General features: G+C 28.1%; 3 protein-coding genes across 5 annotated transcripts; 1 reads left to right on the top strand and 2 right to left on the bottom strand.

Annotated features, from left to right (window-relative positions):
- Positions 1-807: 807 nt before the first annotated feature.
- LOC107032314 lies at positions 808-3,662 on the bottom strand. Of its 2 annotated transcripts, none has more exons than XM_015233902.2 (5): positions 3,505-3,662; positions 3,270-3,365; positions 1,329-1,390; positions 1,191-1,249; positions 808-1,105 (listed from the first exon to the last, which is right to left on the bottom strand). In XM_015233902.2, exons 2-5 carry the CDS (start codon positions 3,347-3,349, stop codon positions 1,088-1,090), a joined length of 219 nt encoding a protein of 72 aa, XP_015089388.1. In that variant the 5' UTR covers positions 3,350-3,365; positions 3,505-3,662; the 3' UTR covers positions 808-1,087. The 2 variants fall into 2 exon arrangements, with proteins under 2 accessions (XP_015089388.1, XP_015089389.1); XM_015233903.2 differs by having other exon boundaries at positions 3,270-3,351; positions 3,505-3,559.
- A 2,384-nt stretch (positions 3,663-6,046) lies between these two features.
- LOC107002036 (protein DOG1-like 4) lies at positions 6,047-9,170 on the top strand. The gene is made up of 2 exons (XM_015199963.2): positions 6,047-6,408; positions 8,534-9,170. Exons 1-2 carry the CDS (start codon positions 6,103-6,105, stop codon positions 8,966-8,968), a joined length of 741 nt encoding a protein of 246 aa, XP_015055449.1. The 5' UTR covers positions 6,047-6,102; the 3' UTR covers positions 8,969-9,170.
- A 1,542-nt stretch (positions 9,171-10,712) lies between these two features.
- LOC107031900 (acyl-coenzyme A oxidase 4, peroxisomal-like) lies at positions 10,713-15,410 on the bottom strand. Of its 2 annotated transcripts, none has more exons than XM_015233401.2 (13): positions 14,782-14,809; positions 14,126-14,230; positions 13,691-13,797; positions 13,440-13,517; positions 13,237-13,360; positions 12,898-12,971; positions 12,751-12,810; positions 12,511-12,620; positions 12,011-12,170; positions 11,693-11,769; positions 11,375-11,546; positions 11,201-11,293; positions 10,713-10,983 (listed from the first exon to the last, which is right to left on the bottom strand). In XM_015233401.2, exons 1-13 carry the CDS (start codon positions 14,792-14,794, stop codon positions 10,852-10,854), a joined length of 1,305 nt encoding a protein of 434 aa, XP_015088887.1. In that variant the 5' UTR covers positions 14,795-14,809; the 3' UTR covers positions 10,713-10,851. The 2 variants fall into 2 exon arrangements, with proteins under 2 accessions (XP_015088887.1, XP_015088888.1); XM_015233402.2 differs by lacking the exon at positions 14,782-14,809 and adding an exon at positions 15,258-15,410 and having other exon boundaries at positions 10,742-10,983.
- Between the last annotated feature and the right edge of the window lie 8,543 nt (positions 15,411-23,953).

Below are 23,953 nucleotides of genomic sequence, written 5' to 3'. Positions count from 1 at the left end.
GTCGGTTCTAGGCAAAAATTGAGGTCATTTATCAATTTTGGTTCTTGAATTTGCTTTAAAAATGAAGAAAATAATTAAATAATTCTCGTATTGTGAGGTGGATGTCTCAATTTTTTCAAAAAAAATTTAAGTTCATTGTTATTTAATTTTCACCTATCTAGGCACTATAAGTTGAACATGAGTTAAATGACAAATACTTTATCATGCAATTTGTTTCGCTTTATTTTTTAGACATACAATTATGTGACTTCAATAATTTTGGATTAATTGAAAATCCAAAGATCTATCGAGACTAACATAACAGGTTAGAGATATAGAGTATTTTTTTTTTCATTCAATTCTCTTTTATCATTTCAACTTTACTTGTCGCATTCACGTTAACAATATCAATATATTTGACCTTGCTTACGAAATAAAAATTTTATATTAATACACACTCTACGAGTTCAAAGCCATAAAGGCCATTTTTCCCCTCTAAGATGCACAAATAGCCAGTTGTTTGGTTAATTAATCATAGATCATAATGAACAAAGACATTTTTATTTTGTAAATTAATAAATCACAAAGACAGATAGTGTCTCTCTCTTTTTTATATCTGGCTCAATAGTCCTATTGACCGATTTGCATATCAACTTTTTTAACCTTACATCAAACTTAGGTGTAACATTTCTGCATATTTTATCCACCTCGTATTTTACATGTAAAATTTACACAAGATATTTCACTGTTACAACTGTTGTTGAGTTGATGAAAATTACTTTTAACTTCAATTTAGGCTATCGCTAGCTACTTACTACAATCACATTATTTTGAAATTTTTATAACCAAACTAATTTTCAAAATTTGTCATGCCAACTAGGGCATCTTTACAAGAGATTCAGAACAGAAATCACAAAGGGAAAAAGAAAAAGGATGAAGCATTGATAATCATCAACAATGCAACACAATAGAGTCATACAGTAAACCAAATCCTCAAATGATAGGGTGTAACTTGAAGCATTTGTCATCAAACTACTTTACAAAATGAGCTAAATGTTTACTACATTCATTCCATTCCATTATTTGTGGAGAGCACCAAATTTCCAAATCACTGGCCCTTGAAAGACTGCAAAGCATAAATTGGGAATAAGTGTTAGTCACTAGGTTCAACGGTATTTATACTTTGATTGAAAAAGATTCTGCATTATTACCTCAAAATTTTTAGACGCATCCTTCACCTGATCAGCAATTTCTTGCCTCTTTTGCTGAGCTGCAAGTACCAAAAACAAATGGTTATAACGGCATGAAAGATTCACGAGGACAAGGGAAAAGATGGAAATACTAGTTACCCAATTTGGATAGATCCTCCATTCTCTTTGATGTCCTCACTGCAAATCTTTGAAAACTAGGGCTGAAATGAAGTGGAGGAGGCCTTTTAGTGGGTACATTAAGAAAATAACATCACAAGCATCACTCAAATTGCTAAAGGCACTTTATTTTGTTATTTTTTTGCTCTAAGAATCAAAAAGTATATACAGTAAATTGAAGATGGTAGATGTAACACAGTACAAAATAAATTTTGAAAAAAAGACATTTCACACATATAGTTCTCTTCTTGACCAGTACCCACCCGTAGAATGGATATGAAATTCCTTAAGTCTCCAACGAGTTTGGGCTTCAGAATATATTACTGACTGTAAAGTTTCCGAAACCACTAAGATGGCTACAAGAAATAGTGGCAACAGAAGACTTTAATCCATTAGGATATCACTTATTTAAAGCTAAGGTAACCATAACTTATCAGATTCCTTGTTATTTGTTTAGTTAGAACTGCCCAAAAATGAAACATATGTGACAACACACAACAAAACACACCAGAATTGACGAAAGATCATATTTCTTCCGGTCAAAGCAAAAGGCATCATATGCAAACAAATATACTTGTAAGAAGAATCACTTTCTCAACAAGGCACCAAGATTAATGAAGATAACACAAATTTTTGAGCGATCAAACAGATATCATCACAACCATTACAAACATACAAAATTAAGATAAGATGATGACCAGGCAGCCTTGGATCATCATATGTTTAGACATCAAATTACCATCATCTTCACAATCACTAAAAACATACATCAACACCAACAACATGCTCACAATTACGTTGCAAAGAGAAGTCTAACAATAATTCCACACAAAGGCCATAAACACAAATAGCCTCAAAATAGTAAACCCTAATGATATTAACCCAATTGCTAGCGAGGATGAAAAAGGACTAACTTCAGTCTGTTAAAGAGCTTATATAAAAAAAATTGCTATCATCTCGTCAACCATTAAAAGCCCAAGGAGTCATCATCAGCATGCATGCGATATTAGAACATGTAAAGATCAATGCAGTATTAGAACATGTACGATCAATAACAGACAGAGTCCCTAGTATATTTCCAGCTAAAATATGTTTTCTGGGGGCCACTGTAGGCTATGCATCACCAACAAATCAATGACAACCTTCCATACAAGATAAACCCATCTTAAGGTTCCTCATATTGACACACATCTCCCCATGTCAGAGGCGGACATACATTGTGAGTCATGTGCACCCATTAACCACGGAAAAAATCATGTACACAAGTTTATATACCTTATGTACAGTATATACGATTATGTTTGGGGGAATATTTGGTCTAGGCGGGTTTCCGTGTGTTTTCTTAGCTGGGTCCGAATCCTTGCACCTACAATAAGGGAGCTTATATTTTACATTTTGAGATTGAAAATGTCCTAAACCGGTGGAAAAGATTAAAAAATTGTGGCAAGCAGGATTTGAACTCAGAACTTTGTTGGGATCAAGTATAGCCCTATGCCAGTGGCAACTAAGGTGCTTTTACTAATTTCAGTTGCACGTTTAATTTGCAGACTCCGTTTTGTGGGATTATACGGGGTATATTGTTGTTATATCATGTTTTATTTTGTATATACGCATACAAACGGGGCCGCTATCAGAGGGGATTACTTGCATATTACCACATATAAAAACATAATTGACTATAAAAGAAATTCAAATTTGGATCATCAAACAACAGAAAATTTGACTTGATCAATCATCATAAGGTACGAGCATTAATCAAGAAAAAATTGCAGTGCAACAAAACGGTATAGACAATTCTTTTACAGGAGAATATATACAGTACGAAATTGATTACGCAAAGCCATATGAACTCTCCAAAGCATCAACCCTCCCCTCCCTTCCACTCGATATCAGAGAAATATTAACCAAAATAGAATTAACTACCTGTTGGAGAGCCCATTAACGATCAATTCATTGGCGACATAAGAGATGACCCTATGAATGAAATTTCCTCCACCAGCCATGGCTGAAATTGGACAACTATACACAAATAAGAAAACAAATCAATATACATATACAGAAATATGAAACTCACACATTTTTCGCTATAATTGAAGAATTCCCTAAGATCGAACAATAGCTTAAGTAAGAAAATCGAACAGATCGAAGGAACCCTAACCTGGTAAACGAGATATGGCCAAATCAGAAGGGGAAGAATAGTAACGAGGGAAAATTCTGCAGGGGAAATTGTATTTATAAGGTAACTGGATAAGTGGGCTTTGTGGCCCAATTAACGATGGGCTTAAAGGAATGTGCCACGGCCCAGAATAGCGTCCTTCCACAACAGCAGAAAAAATTTGCTATATAATTATGTATATAATTAGTACATTTTATAAATATTTAAAAATAAATTGATAAATGTGTATAAGTTTTGTATTCTTGTAATGTTAAGGACAGTAACATAAACTTTCGTCCTCTTGATCACACTTGGCCATGCTACATATTCAAATTGAAATAATAAAATGTTATATGAAAGCTAATTGAGTTTGGAACTTAAATAAGCCATAAAAAAATAAAAGTGATCAAAATAAGTCATTATTTTAGGAAGCAATTAAAATAGACTTAATGGAAGAAAAAATCTCACTTTATTCAATATTCTAAACATTTTCCGTTAGTCCATAACAAGTATATTTTAATATATAATGGAATTATTTCTTACACTTTACAAAATGTAAGTTTTTCTTACACTTTGTAAAGTAAAACTTTTTCTTACACTTTATAAAGTAAAAGAAAAACTTATATTTTACAAAGAGAAATATTTTTCAAATTTTGCTCTCCTTATGATGCTTTTGTACTGTTTGTCATACAATTATATTGATCCCGTATTCTTTTATGTCAAATCAATATAATTGTATGACAAACAGTACAAAAACATCGAGCAAAACTTGAAAAATATTCCTCTTTGTAAATGTAAGTTTTTCTTCCACTTTATAAAGTGTAAGAAAAAGTTCCACTTTACAAAGTGTAAGAAAAACTTACATTTTATGAAGTGTAAGAAATAATTCCATTATATATTAAAATATACCCGTTATGAACTAACGAAAAAAGTTTGGAATATTACATAAAGTGAAGTTTTTTCTTTCACTTAGCCTATTTTAGTTACTTTCTAAAATAGTGACTTATTTTGATTACTTTTATTTTTTTGTGACTTAATTAAGTTTTGAACTCAAACTAACCGATAAGTTATTCACAATGATAAATCAAACATCAAAGGTAAGAATAACAATAGTACCTTTTATCATATTTTTGTTAAAATCAAGTCCTTAATATGATTTTTTTTATTTTTAACCAAAAATTTTGAATTCATATATTCAAATCAAAGAGATTATTTATATAAAATGTGTTCTTATAATATAGCATAAACAATATAAATTTAAATTAATTAAGCAACATATCATATGATTATGAATTTTTATTATTGTGAAAAGCTAAGTTGAGATAAGGACAAGTGGAGACGATATTTTATGAGGCTGAACAATTGATCAACGTAGTCATCACAAGAGGCCTTGTAATTCTAAGGAAAAGTGGAGACGATATACACATAAAATTATTTGTACACTCCCTTCTTTTTCTTAAATCTATAAAAAGAAGAGAAAAAAATTAAAAATTAGTAAGTGTTCATAAAATAAAAATGGTACACTACATATCTTTTACAGAATAATTATATTATTTACATAAATCAAATATTAGTTATTATGATTTATGAATATATTTAATTTATCATCTACTAGATCAGAGTCGATTCAACGCACATTTTTTATAAAAAAAATCATATAAGTTATGAAATCATATTATAATTATAAATTTAATTTCATAATATGTACATATTCTTCGTTAAATTTCTGACTAGATCATCGTCCTAAAATATCAAAGACAGTGTAGATGAGAATATAGGAGGCGAGTATTAACCCACGTAGCCGTGACAAGCTCTTTACTATATGACAAAATGCACCGATTTAACCCCAACCCCCCTCATGTTGACTAATTATGACGTGTCAACATGTCATTGGCTATTCCTTTCTTAACCCTTCTAATTATGATCTTTAATTTATTAAGCCAAGTAGGATTGCCAATTGGCTTAACATAATCCTCTCTAACCTATAATTAGTTTTATTTTTTAATTAATGGAGTGACATTCCTTCCCCACTAAGCAAACCAAAAAAAAAAAAAAAAAACTCCCCATAACTTCCTTTTTTTAAAAAATCATTTCAATTCTACTCGTAAATTGCTCGATTAAACTTTTAAAATTATGAAAAAATTAAAAAATTGTGTTTTTAGTCAGAAGCAACTTAGATTTGAATAAATAAATTTAAAAATTAAACGTAAGTGTTAGCTCTTTGCTAAATGTAGAAGCACACTAGTTTTTAACTTATGAAAATAACTTCTGTTACTCTCAAAAATACTTCTATTTTCTCGTTAAAAAATTTTGATTAAATATTTTTTATTTTTAAAATAAACTTTTAAAACTTAATTAAACGAAACATAAATATAATAATAAATTTAAAAATTTTAATAACTCAATTAATTGACTTCGTTCGCGAAAGTTTTATTTCCCAAGTCGGTGTAATTCCCTTTTCCATTGCCTCTAAACAAGAAAATAAATTAGTCGAAAGTTCACAAACACCACTTTTTCTTCTTATAAATAGAAACACAACCCCTCCCAATCTTTGTAAACTTATATTTTTTTCTATAAAAAAAGAAGATTATAAACAAAATTATGCCAGGAGGATCATATAGTAGTCATGATGATAATTTTTTTGAGGTGTTTCTAGTAGGTTGGTTAATTAGACAAGAACAATTTCAAAATGAACTTGTTGTAGCACAAGATACTTTTGATGATCAAGAAAATGATATGAGAGACCTTATTTCTAGGGTTTTAGCTCATTATCAACAATATTATGAAGAAAAATCAAGAATGACTCATAGGAATGTTTTTAGAGTCTTTTCACCTACTTGGTTCTCTCCACTTGAAAGAAGCTTCTTATGGATCACAGGGTTCAATCCCGGCCTAGTTTTCAATCTGGTAAATCGTCGAACCGTGTGACAATCTCATCTGATCATATGATTTATTATTATATTTGTATGGTTATTTATAAATGACTTTTATAGAATTATGTGAGTATCGTGTTTAAATATTTGACTCATGGATTATACATGCTTATTTGCATTACATATTAGATCGAGTTATTTGATTTTGATTATCGTATATAAATATTTGACTCATGAATTACACATGCTTATTTGTATTACATATTAGATCGAATTATTTGATTTTGATTATCTTATATAAATATTTGACTCATTCTACATGCTTGAAATATTTGTTTTTAACAAAAATAATCACTTTTTAACTTTTTATATATGAGATCTAATTGTGCGATTATTTTATCTAAATTTGACTCATTATACATGCTTATGTAAAAAAGTATCTACTATAAATCAAGTCGATTTGTATTAACTATTTTATCTAAATATTCTATTCATTACGTATGCTTATGTGTTATTTATAAATGATTTTTTTAAAAGGTCAAATACTTAAATAAATTTCTAAGCTTGTTGGTTTTTTCCCCGGATATCTCAATTATGTCATTTTTCTATTAAATCATTGAACCATTCATAATTTGTTCCTTTAAAACACTGTTGGTTGATTTTGATCGACTTTTCTATTGTAAATGCTTCAACTGTGTTCGAATTGTAATAATTTTGATTGAAGGAATAAAGAAAAACCGTGTTAATCTTATTTGTTTTCTAATGTGTTCAAATGACTTAAATAAAACATAATTATTCTCGAATATTTTGACTATCAATTGAACTAATGAGTTGTGGAACAAATATATGTATTTACTATGGATACTCCTCATACATCTGGTTCCACATCAGACTACGATGTTTATTTAAACGGAATAAATTACGGGGATCCATATGATTCAATAGAAAAATGACGTAGTTGAGGTACCTGAGAGAAAAAATTTAATAAATTTAGAGATCTGCTTTTATGTATTTGGCCTTTTTAAAATAGTCACTCTTCACGTGTCAGATTGAGTTGCACGTGATCATCTTGTCTAAAATACTTGATTTGTTATTCATGCTTATGTGGTATTTACTAATAATTTCTTTTAAAAAATACACTTATTATATCAAATTGAATTATGTGATCATCCTGTGTCTCATCACTATTTTTTTATGTCATCGAACGAATTAACATAAAAATCATACGGTGCAAGCAAACCTTTTTATCATGCCTCTCACTAGCTGTTGATACTTTCGTAAGCTAAACGTAGTACTTTTTTTATTTTATTTTTAAACAGTCTAAAACATAATGATATTTTTATTTAATAAATATTTGATAATATTATTAACATATTTCATCTCGCATATTATTTATTCTTATAAGAATTCCACAAAAGAAGCCCTTTTTGAAGGAGAGTTTTAAGACACACTCATATTTTCTAAATTTCATATATACTCAAACTAAATTGAGACAGGGCTTATAATTTTCTTTTTATAGGTTGATACTTAACTTAGGACTATTATATGTTTTGATATCTTAGATATATAGTATTTGGATTTGTAAGAATATGTTTTAATTGTTTTACAACTTTTTTTTTTTAAATCTAGGTATTTGATAGGTTCGAAATGCTTATAAGTTATTTTTAGTTATAAGCTAAAGTCTGTCAAAATCATAAGTTGTTCATTTACTCAATCAAAATATTTTCTTCTCAATTTTCATGTTGTCCTTCCATATATAGAAATCTTTGTAAGTCGTTAGAAACTAAATATTAGCATCAACTTATGATGATTTCTTAGCTTGTAAGTTATTTTTAGTTTGATCAAAATATTCTATCTTTAATACCTTATTTAATTTCTAAAATACATTTTTCCAAAACAAAATTTTAAATTCTTCTCCGTTAATCATGCATCCTTTTCCATAAAAAATTACTTTCAAATTTATAATCTTTTGGTGAAGAAGTCAATAATATTTTAGTCATTCTATTTCACAAAAAAAAAATAATATATATATACCAAACTAATGCATACGAGCTCTAATAAATTGTGATACTATCTCATAAAAAGAAGGGACTTCAAAGTTTTATGAAGAGAGATACTTTGATTACATACATTTATTTATTTAATTATATCTTCGACAGGTAACTGATTCCATAAACGATTTGAGTGAACATCAAGTTGAAAGGCTCAACTGGTTGAAACAAGAGACAAAGGCTCAAGAAAGGTCCCTAACGGAGGAGTTAGCACAAATCCAAGAGAGTGTGGCTTCACCGCCGTTGGCGGATCTAGCACGTCGATTAGGAATGCAACTTATATACACTGACAATATAAATACAGATATCGAGGAGGTTGATAGAGACATAGACCAATTGAAGATGGCCTTGGAGAATGTGGTGACGGATGCTGATAGGTTAAGGACAAGAACAGCTGAAAGAGTTGTAGGGTTACTTAGTCCTTTGCAAGGTGTGAAGTTTTTGAGTGCTGTAGGTCAGCTTCAATTGAGGGCAAGGATGATGGGAATGGAAAGAGAAGTTGAGAGGCAACAACAAAGAAATGAAGATACAAATGGATGGTGAAATACTTCCTACCATCTGGTTGCTCGAACTCTTCGAAAATATGTATCGTTAAGTCTGATATGTAATATAGGTAATTAGTTGCTTGAACTCTTTAAAAATATGTATTTGTTTAGTCGAATAATATTTTTGAAAAAATATGTATCGTTCATCTGATATTCAATATGCTATTTGGTTGTTTGAACCCTCTTCAAAAATATGTATTGTTGAGTCTCATAATATTTTTGAAGAATATGAACGAGTTAATTTTGAATATTTTGTTGTAGTAGTATCTATAGGAAACTAGAGGTTGTGTAATAAATAATTTAGTGTGAACTTGAGGGAAAATGCTTAGGAATATTTATTTTTGCTTATCGTGTTGGTCATTTCGAGAAGATACATCGGTAGAGAACGAGATGCAGGGTTTGAATATATGAAGAAGAGAGTCCGGAGCCTAAAAGGTAAAAAATGTTAACAAAAATTTTAAAACGGTATATGAAATTTCTTTTTAACCAAAAGGGCAAAATCGCTCGCGAAGTAGCGATTTTGTCCACTGAAAAAAGCAAAATCGCTGCTATAGCAGCGATTTGTTAAATTTGCTTTTTTTTTTTAAAAAAAGAAAATTATAACAAAATCGCTCCCTGGGGAGCGATTTTCAAAATAAAAATCTTTTTTTAATACTTTCTTTTATATGTCGCTGCTGAGGCAGCGACTTATGTATAATTTTTTTTAATTAATATTTTTTGCTTTTTTTTTTATAAAAAAAGTTTAAATTAATTTTTTTTTATTTTTTTAAATCAAATAGCTGCCATGGCAGTGATTTTTAATTAAAATTTTTAATTTTTTTAAAAAAATTTAATCGCTGCCAAGGCAGCGATTTTAAATCAATTTTTTTTTAGTGATTTAATTTTTAAAAATTAAAAAAAAAATAAAAATCGCAGCAATTTAATTTTAAAATAAATTTTTTTTATTCAAACATTTTTAAAATAAAAGAAGCAAAAAGTAAAAAATAAAATAATTTAAGGGTATGTCGCTGCATAAGCAGCGACTTACTTAAAAAAGTTATAAAAAAAATTTTGAAAATTGGAAATCGCTCCCGAGGGAGCGATTTTGTTATAATTTTTTTTTTTAAAAAAAGTCAAATTTAACAAAATCGCTGCTATAGCAGCGATTTTGCTTTTTCTAATGGAAAAAATCGCTACTTCGCGAGCGATTTTGCCCTTTTGGTTAAAAAAAAATTTCATATACCGTTTTAGAATTTTTGTTAACATTTTTTACCCTTTAGGGTTCGGACTCATGAAGAAGAGATGCATGAAAAATCAGATATAAATAATGAAATAAATAGAGGTAGATCGAAGCAGTACAAAGAAAAGCGATTAATTAAAATATGATACGCATCTATAACAAACAAGATAAATTCTTAAATATGAGGTTATGAAGGACATGAGTAGTATTATAATGGTATAGTATTTCTTTTATAATTCTTGTCTTTCGATTTTTGTTACTATTTAATTATCTCTTTAATTTTAATTATTGCACTAGCTATTTTGTTACGATTGACTGCTTTTTTTTTTGTTATGTTTTTGTCATGATTTTTTCAGAACTAATATTTCTCTTTCAATATGTTTATATATGTTTCCTTGAGAAAAGTCATAGAAAACAATCCTTTATCTACCTGTATGTTTTATACTCTCCAAATATTATTTATTGGATTATCTTAAATATGCTGCTAGTATTATTATTAAAAGATATGTGATATACATGAAGATTAAAAAGAAAAATATAAATGTTGATCGATAAATTAAAGTATGATATTTATTAATCTACAAGAAGGATTCTAGAGTTACAATTGCTTAAACAGAACATTATTCAGCAGAATACTTACTACCCAGAGAAGATGAAATTTTTCACAGGCGACTCTTTTGCCTTACTGGTGCAGGCTTGAAACTAGCCAAACCAGTAATTTCTCTACCCGTTACCAACGTGTTGATATCGTAAGTACCTTCAAATGTATAGATCGGCTCCAAATCGCAAAATGCCTATACGATCAACATAGAAACGGATGCACCATGAGACCATACAACAACAAGAACATATCCAGTGAAATTCCACTAAGTGGGGTCTGGGGAGGGTAATATGTACGTAGACCTTAATACTACTTCGTGGAAGTAGAGAGGTTGTTTCCCAGTGATAACATGAGACCAAAGTAACAAAAATGAAAATTTACTTAGTAAGAAATGGATATTGTTAACAAACCTTTGCGACGTGAAAGTCAGCCAAGATTCCGTTGCCACCTAGTAGTTCTCGTCCGAGAGCAACGGTCTCTCTTGCCCTCAACGTAATCCATGACTGAATCACGAATAGTTTGTTACTGATCAGTCTAAAAAGGGCATGTTACAACTTTTAAAATCTGAAGGGAAAGGGACTTACTTTCCCTAAACTTGCGTGACCATGAGTCAGTTTATCACTCTCGTGTAGTTTGCATAGCCGCCAACCAACAAGAATCATTGCTTGAATGTTGCTCAACATTTGGACTAATTTCTGTTGGTTGATCTGGAAAGCAGCTAATGGTGCTCCAAACTGCTTCCTCTCCTTCAAGTACCTTAAGAGTTTCAGACAGAATTTAGTGATGGGAAAGGGAACTTAAAAAGACGAGATTGTAAAATGCGCGTACAAGTTCTTACAGTTGGCCATAACATAGTAACTATCTTATGATAAACAAAGACTGATGAGCTTATCTATTGTTACCTGTGACACATATCATAAACACCCATTGTAATGCCAATAGGCTGCCATGCAACCATAACACGCGATACAGCAAGCACCTGTTCAAGGGAAGAATAAGATAACGAAACAGTAATTCAGCTACTTCAAAAAAAAATCAGCAACAGCAAACCGACGACTTCAAAAGAAACAATAATAGGTGGTGAATTTCAGTCTGTTAGTCACTTTCTTTCCTCACAGAACGAAAATTGTTTAGCTGAAGGTTGATGAATGAACAAACAACCAAACAGATAATGATTAAACATTGATAGCAAATAGAACACCCCATCCATATTGCCGTACCTTGTTTGTATCCTGGAATGAATTGACCCCAGGTAGTCTATCCTCGTCAGGGACAAAAACATTCTTTAAGAGAATGTCTCCATTTTGAACAATCCGTAGTCCAATTTTGTTTTCTATTTTAGTACATTGCAATCCTGGAGCATCCTTCTTTACTATGAAACTGAGATAAAGGCAAACATCAATTGTAAGAAACAAACTAAGATGGTCAAGAGGGCGGATGAAAGTGAAGGTACACATTATTTATATAAAACTATGACATAAGAGTCACTTTTCTATATCGATAATGGTATCGAGCAAGTTTTAACCAAACAATGGATTCAAAACACGTCATTTGTCCAAAACTGATACTGAAAATATCAAGGTAGTGAAAGCTCAAGAAATTAGCAGACTTAGAAGATTAACCAAGCCTATAGATATTTTGCATGATCATAAGTTAATAATGCAACTGGTGAAAGATGGCGCTGAATAGGATTATATAGAAGCAGAATGTTGTAACTCACCCGTTTATCTGGTTTGTGGATGTATTTCTAGCAAAAATAACCAATATGTCGGCAAAAGTGCTGTTTCCTATCCAACGCTTTTGCCCTTCAAGGATCCAACCTCCTTCAACCTATCATTTAGAATCAGGAAGATAACAGATCTTACAGAAGAATATTTAGCAACCTTTCCCAAATTAAAATGTAAATCGATACAGAATAGCATAGAAATTTAAAATCGAAGTTTAAATGCAGAATCTAAACCTTTCTGGCAGTAGTCCCCAATCCACTTGCATCACTTCCATAGTCAGGCTCAGTTAGACCCTAATTCCAAAGTGGCATCGATTACAAACTAATATTTGGTAATCAGAGATACAAATAAAGAAATGACCCAAGCAAAAAAGTTCTCACCCAACAAGCTATAGTGTCAAATTCGGCCAATGATGGCAAGTATTTTTCCTTTTGCATTTCAGACCCACATAGCCCTATTCTTGACAGACCAACATGGTGTAATTAGTTCACTTCATATCGACACAAATTGTATATCTCAGAGAAGCCCTCATTGAGTTAGTAGTAATGATATGCTTTCATCATCGAAAACAAAGAACATCTCCCATCAAAAGATCAGTCGACGAATACCACTGGTAAATATCACATTACTTCTACCAAAAACAATGTTCCAACCATGCCGGAATTTCAAAAGAAGCAAAAAGGATACCAGAAGCAATTTCAGACAATGACAAGACTTACCAATAGTGAGCATTGCTAAAGATGAATGCACCAAAAGGAATGTAGAGCAGCTTGCATCAACTCTGGCAACTTCTGCTGCAGCAACAGCACTTCCAGTTATTGAGTGACCTGGGCAACCATATCCCTGAAGCCAAAAAAGTCAGTAGATTCCTCATGGACACTATGAATGACTTATATAGAAATCTGTCAGGTTCTTAAAACACCTTGATAGTGCCGCCAGCTATTTGCAAAGCACCAAATTTTGGAATGATTTCAAATGGAAATTCTGCCTTCTCCCAATACTGTTCAAAAACATTAACAAACAGTTCACTTTTAAGCACATCTATAGCAGTAAACATTTCCTCAGAAGATTAGAAACTTAGCATTAATGATAAATCTTTGTTTTCTACTCACAATATTAGTTACTACAAATAATATCAACACATTCAACAAATACAGAGAACAAGAGAAATACCTTCGTCATTATAGGAGCAATCTCTTTCTCCATGCATTCCCTCACTTTCATTCTGATGGCTTGCTCCTCAGGAGTCAACAAATCGGCAAGCTGATAGTAGTCTGAAGCTGTAAAATTTAAATTACAGTCAGCAGAATTACAATGGTAGCAGATAGTAGCAAAGGATCCCAAGGATGTATTTCGATTTTTCCTCTAATGTGCAAGTTAACTGTAGCCCCATCACCTAACCTTTTTTTTTTAATAGAAATAGCACGCCCATAAAGTATTAGTAAAAGTGCAATCTGGGAAAATGTTGAATGGCGTCAATCAAAATCAAATGCATGCAAATAAGCACATCAAACGATTTATCGAGTTCTTGAAAAAAGTGGACACTGTATATTCGAGTTAATAATAGAGCAAGTAAAACATAAAAACGGAATCAGGTATCAATCTTACTGCATGGAGGAAAGATGGAGGCTGGAGTTGCTTGAGGAAATGCAACAGAAACATCCAATGCTGGCATATCAAAATAAGAGCTTTTCGCCTCTTTATGCATTTTCGCTGCAGCATGATCAATGTTAGTCCTCATTCAAATGAGTCAAATAAGAAAACTACTTGCAAAATCAAAACTCATATGAAGAAATAGAGCACTTTGCCTCGTTGTATTCTTCGTCCTTTGTAATGTAATTCTTTACCCAAACAAGTCACAACAGGACTAATCAAGGGTTACTATGGGATAGAGTTGAGAATACAACAACTACAACATACCCGATATAATCCCACAAATGAGGTCTGGGAGACCTTACCCCTAACTTTGTGAGATAGAGAGATGGTTTCCGATAGACTTTCAGCTCGGATAGAGTTTAGAATGACCATTAAATTTAACAACTATATAGACTACTAATTGATCTGTGAAATTATAGTTTACAGATAATTGAGCAGAATTACCCTAATAGTCTAATTAAATCAGCCTCAAAGCAAAAGCTTAAAACAAATGAAGTAAGATCAAACATGTTTATCCAAATTTCCAAATTCTACAAATATCTTAATTTTTAACCAATCAAAAGATTTAAAGTGTAATGGACTTATTCAAGAAAAATAATAGTATAAACCTTTTCTTTTCATCAAAACACACTGCAGTCGTTGTCAATTGACAGCCCTTTATGCAAAAAAAAGAAAAGAAAAAAGAAGAAGAAGAAGATAATTGCAATTTACATTTTTCATATAGTTATTTAATAACTAAGTTTAAAATATTAAATTAATATAATTTAATATAATTATTAAAATTAGTTAAATTAACTTTCAAAAAAAAATTAAAAAATGAATCGAAGGAGTTTTATTTCTTCTTTTCTCGATGATTCCATCAAATTATCCATGAGAATAGCCACCGAACCTTTTTTGGAGTGAAATTTCAACAGAAAAATAATGCTATTTCGGTAGTGATATCAAAAGTATAAATCTTTACCCTTTTTCCTAATAATATATTCTATTGTAAATGAAATTAAATTTTTTTTAATTAATTTCTGTTTATCAGATCCATTCTAAATACACCTCTGAAGCAAACAAACTAACAGAAAAAATTACGCACCTGGGTTTTGAATGATGAAGAATTTGACGAAGAAAAATAAATCTCGTGTTTGTGTAACGAAGAAGAAGTATAAAAGAAAATAGGAAAAAAAAAGTGGATTATATGGCACGCACTTCTAGGTGAGTTTAAAACAAGTCAGCAATATTATTAGTATTTTTCTTAAGGGCTAATATCTGTGATCAAATAATTTTGGCCGAACTCATAAACAAATTTTCTAAATTTGTTGAGTTCTTTTTTTTATATCTTAATTATGTCATTTTCCTATCGAATTATTGAATCACTCATAATTTGTTCCTTTTAATACTGTTTGTGATTTAGATCGATTTTTCTATTGTAGATGTCTTTAATTATGTTCGTATTGTAATGATTTTAATTGAAGGAATGAAAACAAATTGTGTCTTAGTCTCATTTGTTTTCTAATGTATTCAAACGACTTGAAGTAAAACACAATTATTCTCGAATAATTTTACGATCAATTGGACTAATTAGTTCTGGAACAGCAAATATATTCTCTATCAATACCCCTCACAAAATTTAGTTTCATATCGGCCAACGATGTTTAAAAAGAACAAATTATGGGTGATTTAATGATATAATAGTAAAATAGATTGCTGAGGTATCTAAGAGAAAAAATCCAACAAATTTAGAGTTATTCTTGACCAATAATTTTTAGACACGTGATATATTTAAAATTAAATGACAACAACAATAACAATAATAATAATGATACATAATTCTTTATTTTCTTGAATTTCATGTTAATCAAATTAAAACGAATACAATAACTCATCAGTTATATTTTTAATAAGGTTTTTGTTTGACAATATTATAACTCACAACAAAAAATGTATAGCTTTAACTGTGTGTATAAAAGTGTCTTCAAAAATATTTCATTCAATATGTATATATTCTCTATCAAAACACAAAACCTAACAAAAATTATTTTTAATGTCGTTATTTTTCAACTTTAAATGAATTATATAGATAAATCATTTTTAAAATTTAATAACGTATTTAAATAATTTAAATACTTTTTGTTTTGAGGATTTCAATGACAACGACATGTGTTATTTTATTCAACTTTCGGATAATAATTTGGAGGATTGCGTGTTATATATTTTTTGGTTATCAAATGTGCTTTGAAATATATTTCTTGGACGATCCACTTAAGGATTGTATCGATGTCGTTATCTTTTGTTTGAAATATTCTTTAATTTCTATCTTGATTTACTATAGTTTCTAGGGCTATTATGTATATCTTCAAAATTATTTTCATGTCATTTTTATAAGGAAAAATTATATATGATAATAAATAATCGATTCAAATTAAATGTTATAAATATAGTTTGATTTAATTGTACCTCATAGCAAGCTGTTGCTATTTCGTCTTTTTACTGGTGAATCTGGCTCGTCACTCTTGTTCTCTCTGGACAGTCTTGCTCGTCTTTCTCGCTTTTATACAAATATAAATGTATAAAATGTGTTTGTGTTTGTATAAAACGAGTGAAAATTGTATACATACATATATTTTCGTTCACCTCTCCTAGATCTCTCTCACTTTATACAAACACAAATATATTGTGTTAATGTTTGTATAAAGCGAGAGAAATTTGTATATACAAATACAAATGCATATATTTTTTATCCATACACTTATGATTATACAAATACGATATCCTCCTGCGCAATTTTTTTTTTTGTCTTTCTCTTTTTTTCGTTTTATAGAATCATAGATTATACATTAACTATAATTTTTAAAATATCAATATGATAAAATTATATCTTAGAATGTTAGTCAAAATTCTTATAATTGTCTTTTGTTCTTTTACTATTCCAAGGTGTACTGAAATAACTTTGAATGACAAAAATTATAGTTTTGTTACCAAATTATTGATTATATTAAAGAATTTTTTTTTATTTGATTACCTAAATTTAAATATACACCCAATTTACTATATGGCAACAAGTGATTTCAAACTATTATAAGAACATAAAACTCTTATAGTAATAAAAATCGAGACAAGTGTTGAAAACATTCCTAAAATCGACGAAAATTCAGACATGTATTTGACTCATACTGCATCGAGTGAGTATATAAGTTGGTTAATAAATTTAAATGGTGTTTTTAAGGTTATCAATAATCTGATGATAAATTAATAAATCATACCAAATTTTAAAGTGTTTGACTGTTTTCAATATTTCTCTCTTTACAATTTATCTCTAAAATGGCTCTTTCATTATGTATTTAATTCAAATATATTTTCTAATTACTATAAAAGTTCAAAATTATCGTTCTTACATATAATTATTCAAAAAATAATAATAAAATAATTTTAACTTTAAATTATTTAGAATAAAATAGTTAAAGAAAAAAAAAGTTTTCGCTATCAAAATTTTTCTTTCTAAAAATATCTAAGAAGAACGAGATCATCTATAAAGTTATGAAATGACTTTTTATATTTTATATATAACCATAGATGATTATTGATAAGGCTATACTAATTAAGCCATCGGCTAATGAAACAGATAAACGATTATAGATAAAACTATTTATTTATGATTGTATTTAACTTGAAAAGCCAAGAAGCAAAATAATTTCAATTGGAAAGTGTAGCAACAAAAATCCAAAAATGGAAAACAACACACATTATCAACAACTTACTAGATGAACGATAAATATAGAAAATATGTGTATCAATGAAATATTTAATAACAAGAAGAAGGAAAAAAATGATTATCTTTACATATATACACTCTCCTGGGTGTTTACGATTCGGATAAAAATCAATTTAAATCGGAAAAACTGAACCAAACCGATTAACTAAACAGATTTTTATTTGGATTAAGTGTTGTTTGATTTTAGATTTTTAAAAACCCATAGTATATGGATTGATTATGGTTTTGTTCGGAAAAAAATGAATAAATAATCAAACTAAATCGATAAATTATATACGTATATTTATCAATATACATACATAATATATTGTTTTTAATAAACAATTTTAAAGATCTTACATGTGTTTTCATCAAAATTTATTTATAGTTTATGAAAGAAAAAATGTCCAAGGTGAGAATATTTATCTTATTGTATATGAGTGTGTCTATGACAATTTTTTATGAGATTGAAAATATTATTTTCTCTTTCTTCTAGGCAAAAAAATAAATTTTGAAGCTTTAGTAAGAGTAAATTCAATGATTGAAAATTCTATAATGTCAGTCATTCTAACTATTTTCGTTTTAAATCACTATTTTCATGTTTTGAATAAGTTGTTTCTTTCATTTTTGTTTATCGTTAATAACCGAATAAACAAATCAAAACCGATAACAACCAAACCAATAAGTATATACTATATTTGATTTGGTTTGATTTGGTTTTGATAATTTTAAAACCTACTAAGTTGGTTTGATTTTGACCAATAACTGATCTAAACCAACCCGTCAACACCCCTACTCTCAATTTATATGTTTTAAAAAATTTATTAATTATTGAATACTAATATTTATTGAATAACAAAGATGAAATCGACATAGAAGCATAATTTTTTTTCAAACGAAACAGATATTATTAAATGATTATTTTTAGTATAAATAAATCTAATGGAAACTTACACTCCATTACCCTCTATCTTCCCAACCATATTTCTCATGTCCCATAAATCACATTTAGATTTGAGAATTCTTGTTTTGTTTGATTTTATTCTATTTATAATTTCACTTTGAACTAAATGGTATATATTGCTAGAGAGTGTTTTTCTCTTTAACCAACCTTTTGTATCTCAAAATCAAATCATTCGAAACTTCAATATAAAGATTGATCACCAATTAGAATTTTTTTAAAAAAATGGCCCCGCCAAATTTTCAGGACCTAAGGCACTCACTTTAGTGACTTGACCTTCTCGCAGTATAGTATATAATAACAAAATAATTTCATTATAGGTCCAATTTATCTATACATATTCAATAGTATATAATAACAAAATTTATTTAGAATAATTTTATCAGAAATCAATTTATCTATATACATTCAAAAATTGTGTTTGTGATATCTTATACATAACATTTAATATAATATATATAATATATATCTTAAAAAATATTATTTTCAATTTAAACTTTAATAAAATATCTCATAAATCAAGATACGATCAAATCAATTCAACCCCTATGATTATATATAAAAGAAAAAATGACATTGCTCATATCCAAAGTGGCCGACTACCTTTTATTTAGTGGAAGCACATTGCTCATATATTTATCAAAAAATAAATCTGTCGTTTTCTTTTTTTAAAAACTCCCTTATTTGTTGCTGCTTCAGAATAAATTCAGTAATTATTACTCACATAGTAAAATTGAGAATTAATATAAATTAAAAAGAGTCTGTTTAAATTGATTTATTTTAGATACTTTTAATTAATATAATTTTTAAATATTTTTATAATATTCAGATAGAACTAATGACTGCTTTTAAGTATTTATTTTAAAATTAATAAAATCTTATTTTCGAAACTTGAATTATGACATGCATATATATAATATATGAAGTTATTAATTATAAGTTGACTATAAGCATAATGTAACGTTGAAAGTGCGAAGTTCTTAGTGTGGATTAATAGAATATAATATCGAGGAACATACGTTGATTATTTTAAATAGCTTTTTAGTAAAAGTCAATACATACTTTACGTTAAACATTTTGATTTTGTAACAAATATTAGTATATACTTGTTAGTATTATAATCATGCATATGAAATATTCATATAACTATATAATTCAATACACTACAACGAAAATAACTTTTAACGGCATTAAATGTTGACACTAATAAAGAGTATTAAAATTTTTACCGGCATTAATTAAGTGTCATTGTAACCAATGTCGCTAAAGACTTTAGGGACATATACAAAGAGTGACAATTGCAGTTAAAAATACATATTTAACAGCAATTAAGAATTAAATGCCGCTACTGATCATTTTTATTATAGTGATAAGATATTCAATTTTATTTATAAATATCGAATACTATACCAAATATAACAAGATAATAATTAATGTATATCATATATTTACATTATATACCATAATATCAAAATTATAATATCAAAAAATTTATTCGATATAATTAATCAGTATCTATCGTATCATGTCCAGGAGTCCTAAAAATTGTGTGACTTACACACGACGTCACATATTGATATTGTTGTATGGGCCTTTAATCAAGTGGCAAATGAGCTAGTGATATAAGGTATATACTACATTTTATTGTGTTATATTCTATTCCATAATCATGTAAATTATATTATCTCCGTCGATTTTTAATCGTTTAGAATAATAATAATTTTAATAAATATTTTTATCGTAAAATATTGTCCTTTTTAGCATGGCCCTAATCTTTTTAGGTCATGAGACGATGGATTACACCATGCATTCAACGCATGAAATTGAATCAAACTTTGTTATCTATATTAGGTTTTCAAGTTCATTATTACACATACTCCTCTTTTATCGAAATTTTGAATTGATATAAAAAAGATTGAAAAAATTCTTTTGATCATAAAATTGGATCAGAATTTAATTAAAATATTAAAATAACATAGTATGAAACATGTTATTTTATCTTTATAAATATTTATAAATATTTTATTAATTTTAATACATTTTAATTATAAAATAAAAAAAAATCAATTTTAAATTTCTGATCGAATTTTCTAGTCATTAAAGTTATTAAATAATTACATACGTAATGCTCATGTCATTAATTCCTATACTTTTTGAAGACAACGAAGAGGTGTATATATAACATATGTAACTTATTTATTTAGCCAAGAACATCCTAGGTTTTATATTTTACTCGAATGTGCTTATGAAACAATTCCACTTCTTCATCATCACCATGTGCTATAAAAATTATATATATATTGGTTATGAATAAAGTAGCTTTATATTAATATTTTCCACTTGTAAATGTTGGTAACACTTGCAGCCACAATTCGACACTCTCACAAAAGTCAAGAGACCTCGTAGGGAGCATGAATGACCAAAATTGCCTTGAAATGACAACCACCTCTATTTGAAGCTTATTTTAAAAATATGTTTTTTTTAATATTTTTATTTGTTTATTATATTACTTTTTGAAATGTTTAATAACTATTTTGTTTATAGAATTGTTTATAGAATTATATAAATAATTTAACATATTACATCTATCTAACTTTTGCTATTAAATAGTATTTTCTTTGTTTATTTTCATTTGTCGTATCGTGTTTTTTGAAAGTTAATTTAATTTATTTTGAAAGTTAAATTAGATTATACTGGTTCGATATTTTTAAAAAAAAATCAGATATTTAAAAACTATATGAAAAGTACTATACATTGTAATATTTTGCAATTAATATGATAAAAAAATATTATAAAACATTAATTAAAATTTTTATAATTTAACTCTAAAAATAAAAAATATGACAATCAATAATAAACGAAAAAAATATTAATTAATTTTTTTTTAAATTGGAGTAAACAAAATAATAAGTAATCAAATCATGCGAAGCATTGTCTTAATGATAGTATTAATGTTCCAATAGAAATATTTACTACTAGAAACATATTTTTTTTCCATCGTGGATCATTAAGAAACTTATATCATAAGAATATGATTTTTTTTTATCGAGCAATAACGATTATAAAACCTATTTTTTTTATCAAAATATTGGAAACGTAGTAATTTTTCTTACGTGAACACTATTGAAGTATTATTATTATTTTTTTATTGACTATTAAATTATTTTTTATTGACTCCATTTTGAACAAAAAGATAATGAACAACAAGTTCAATCACTTGAAATCTAAAATAAATTGATAAGGACAAATAGAACAATATAAATAAAAAGAAAAAAAAAATACAAAATGCAAAAAGGAAAAATAGAGCGCATGTGTCACGTGATGAAATTAGGGAATTCTGCCGACTGAACATCTTTTATCTTAAAATAAATAAATATCATCTTAAAAAAAAGATTTTATCGTAAAATAATAATATTAAGTGTTTAAAATAAAGATTATAGTATGTTTTTTCTTTAATTATATCATATATTTCATCGTTCTAGACAATTATTAAGTATACTAGCCATGCAGTATCAAGCACCCACGTAGCACGCCTATCAAGCCAGCAAGATACTTATGACATTCGCCTGTCGTTGCTTCAGTGTGCCTCCGACACTTCTATCCTTCTTATATATGCTTAAAAAAACTTATGTGACAGAAGTAGATATGATTTTTTCAGAGAATTGTAATGAACATATACAATTCAAATACGCACGAACTAAGGTACCAACACATATTATCTTTTACAAATTACTTTTATATTTATAAAATAAGACCTTAGTAAATTTTTTTTATATATATATATATATGAAATAATGATTGACATGAACATTTTGTCATACTATTTTAGGGTTGCGTATCGGTCGATTCGATTTGACTTATTGATTATGAATTTTTAGACATGTTAAATCTTATAGAATCATTAAGTTATTGACTTATTAGTTATTGGTTTATCGATCTTTTATCGTTATTGGTTTAAAGATATGACAAAACAATATAGTGATTAACATTTAAAAATAAGATGACAAATCAAATAAACCATGCAAATGAGTTAACAAATTATGTCTTTCTCAAAATCAACACTCTAACGTTGTAGAACAACCAAGAGTTTGGGACTACAAGCAACGAAAGTAAGAAGCTAATGTCTAAGTCAAGGATTTTATATACATAATAATATAAATATAATTTTTTAACTTACTTTCAGTTGTTGGTTAACCTATTGGAAAAAAAAAATATAACGATTAAGAATCGATAATTCAATAACAAAATAAAAATAAAAAATTGTGATCAAAATTACTAAATCAATAACTTACTATAAATAAATTAATAAAAAAAATTCAATTCGAATTATCGATTTCGAGTAAATTTAATTTTTTTAAAGGTCGGTTATGCTTCCATCTGCTAATCAGCCGCAATCACTACAATGCGGACTTTGTTGTCGGCACATGCAACCATTTTATGTGTAGTTTTTTTTTAAAAAAAAAAATTATTACGAAAAAAAAAGAAAATTATAGTGTGATTGAAAATTAGAGTTATGCATATGCTAACACAAAAATTGATTATGAAAAATTTATAACAGATGAGTGTATTGAGTATCTGAATTGTTGTATTAGAAAGAAATATATATTACATAAATTTTTTAAAATATTATATTTATTTATGGCTAAACTCTTTTTGAGAGGAACATATTTTAGTTCATTGGTTTTTTATAAATTTAGAAAAGTATTAGTATTAGCATCTCTTTCCATCTGGATAATTTATTAACTTTTATATACGTTTTCTAGAAAAATATAAATAAAAAAGTATTTTACTAATTTACATCTTAAACTTTTTTTAGTTCACTTTGTCTATCTATATAAAGCAATGTAGAATTTTTTGTTTGAACTTTTATAGTTAAATAGCACATTTGATATCTTACTTATTAGGAGAACCAAATAGTTTAGATTTAAAATAAAAACTCATAGAAAACATTTCATATATTTAGAACGTTCTTGTGCACTTGACTTACCAATTTTATTTCTTTTGTCATATGAAAACAATTTAATTTGATATATATATATATATATATATATATATATATATATATTTATTAAGATTAAAA

The sequence above is a fragment of the Solanum pennellii genome, chromosome 10 (assembly GCF_001406875.1).
Source record: "Solanum pennellii chromosome 10, SPENNV200".
Classification (NCBI taxonomy): Eukaryota; Viridiplantae; Streptophyta; class Magnoliopsida; order Solanales; family Solanaceae; genus Solanum; species Solanum pennellii.
The sequence above is the reverse complement of the archived record's forward strand: the minus strand, read 5'-3'. Positions and strand labels throughout refer to the sequence as shown.

Coding starts and splice junctions, on each gene's coding strand:
- LOC107032314 (XM_015233902.2), bottom strand. CDS start 3,349: ATGGCTGGTGGAGGAAATTTCATTCATAGGGTCATCTCTTATGTCGCC. Junction 1,391..3,269: donor GTTAATGGGCTCTCCAACAG/GTAGTTAATTCT, acceptor ACTTCATTTCAG/CCCTAGTTTTCAAAGATTTG. Junction 1,250..1,328: donor GGAGGATCTATCCAAATTGG/GTAACTAGTATT, acceptor TGGTACTTGCAG/CTCAGCAAAAGAGGCAAGAA.
- LOC107002036 (XM_015199963.2), top strand. CDS start 6,103: ATGCCAGGAGGATCATATAGTAGTCATGATGATAATTTTTTTGAGGTG. Junction 6,409..8,533: donor CCGGCCTAGTTTTCAATCTG/GTAAATCGTCGA, acceptor TATCTTCGACAG/GTAACTGATTCCATAAACGA.
- LOC107031900 (XM_015233401.2), bottom strand. Junction 13,518..13,690: donor TTGCTCCTATAATGACGAAG/GTATTTCTCTTG, acceptor GTTTTTGAACAG/TATTGGGAGAAGGCAGAATT. Junction 12,972..13,236: donor TTTAGCAATGCTCACTATTG/GTAAGTCTTGTC, acceptor TGTCAAGAATAG/GGCTATGTGGGTCTGAAATG.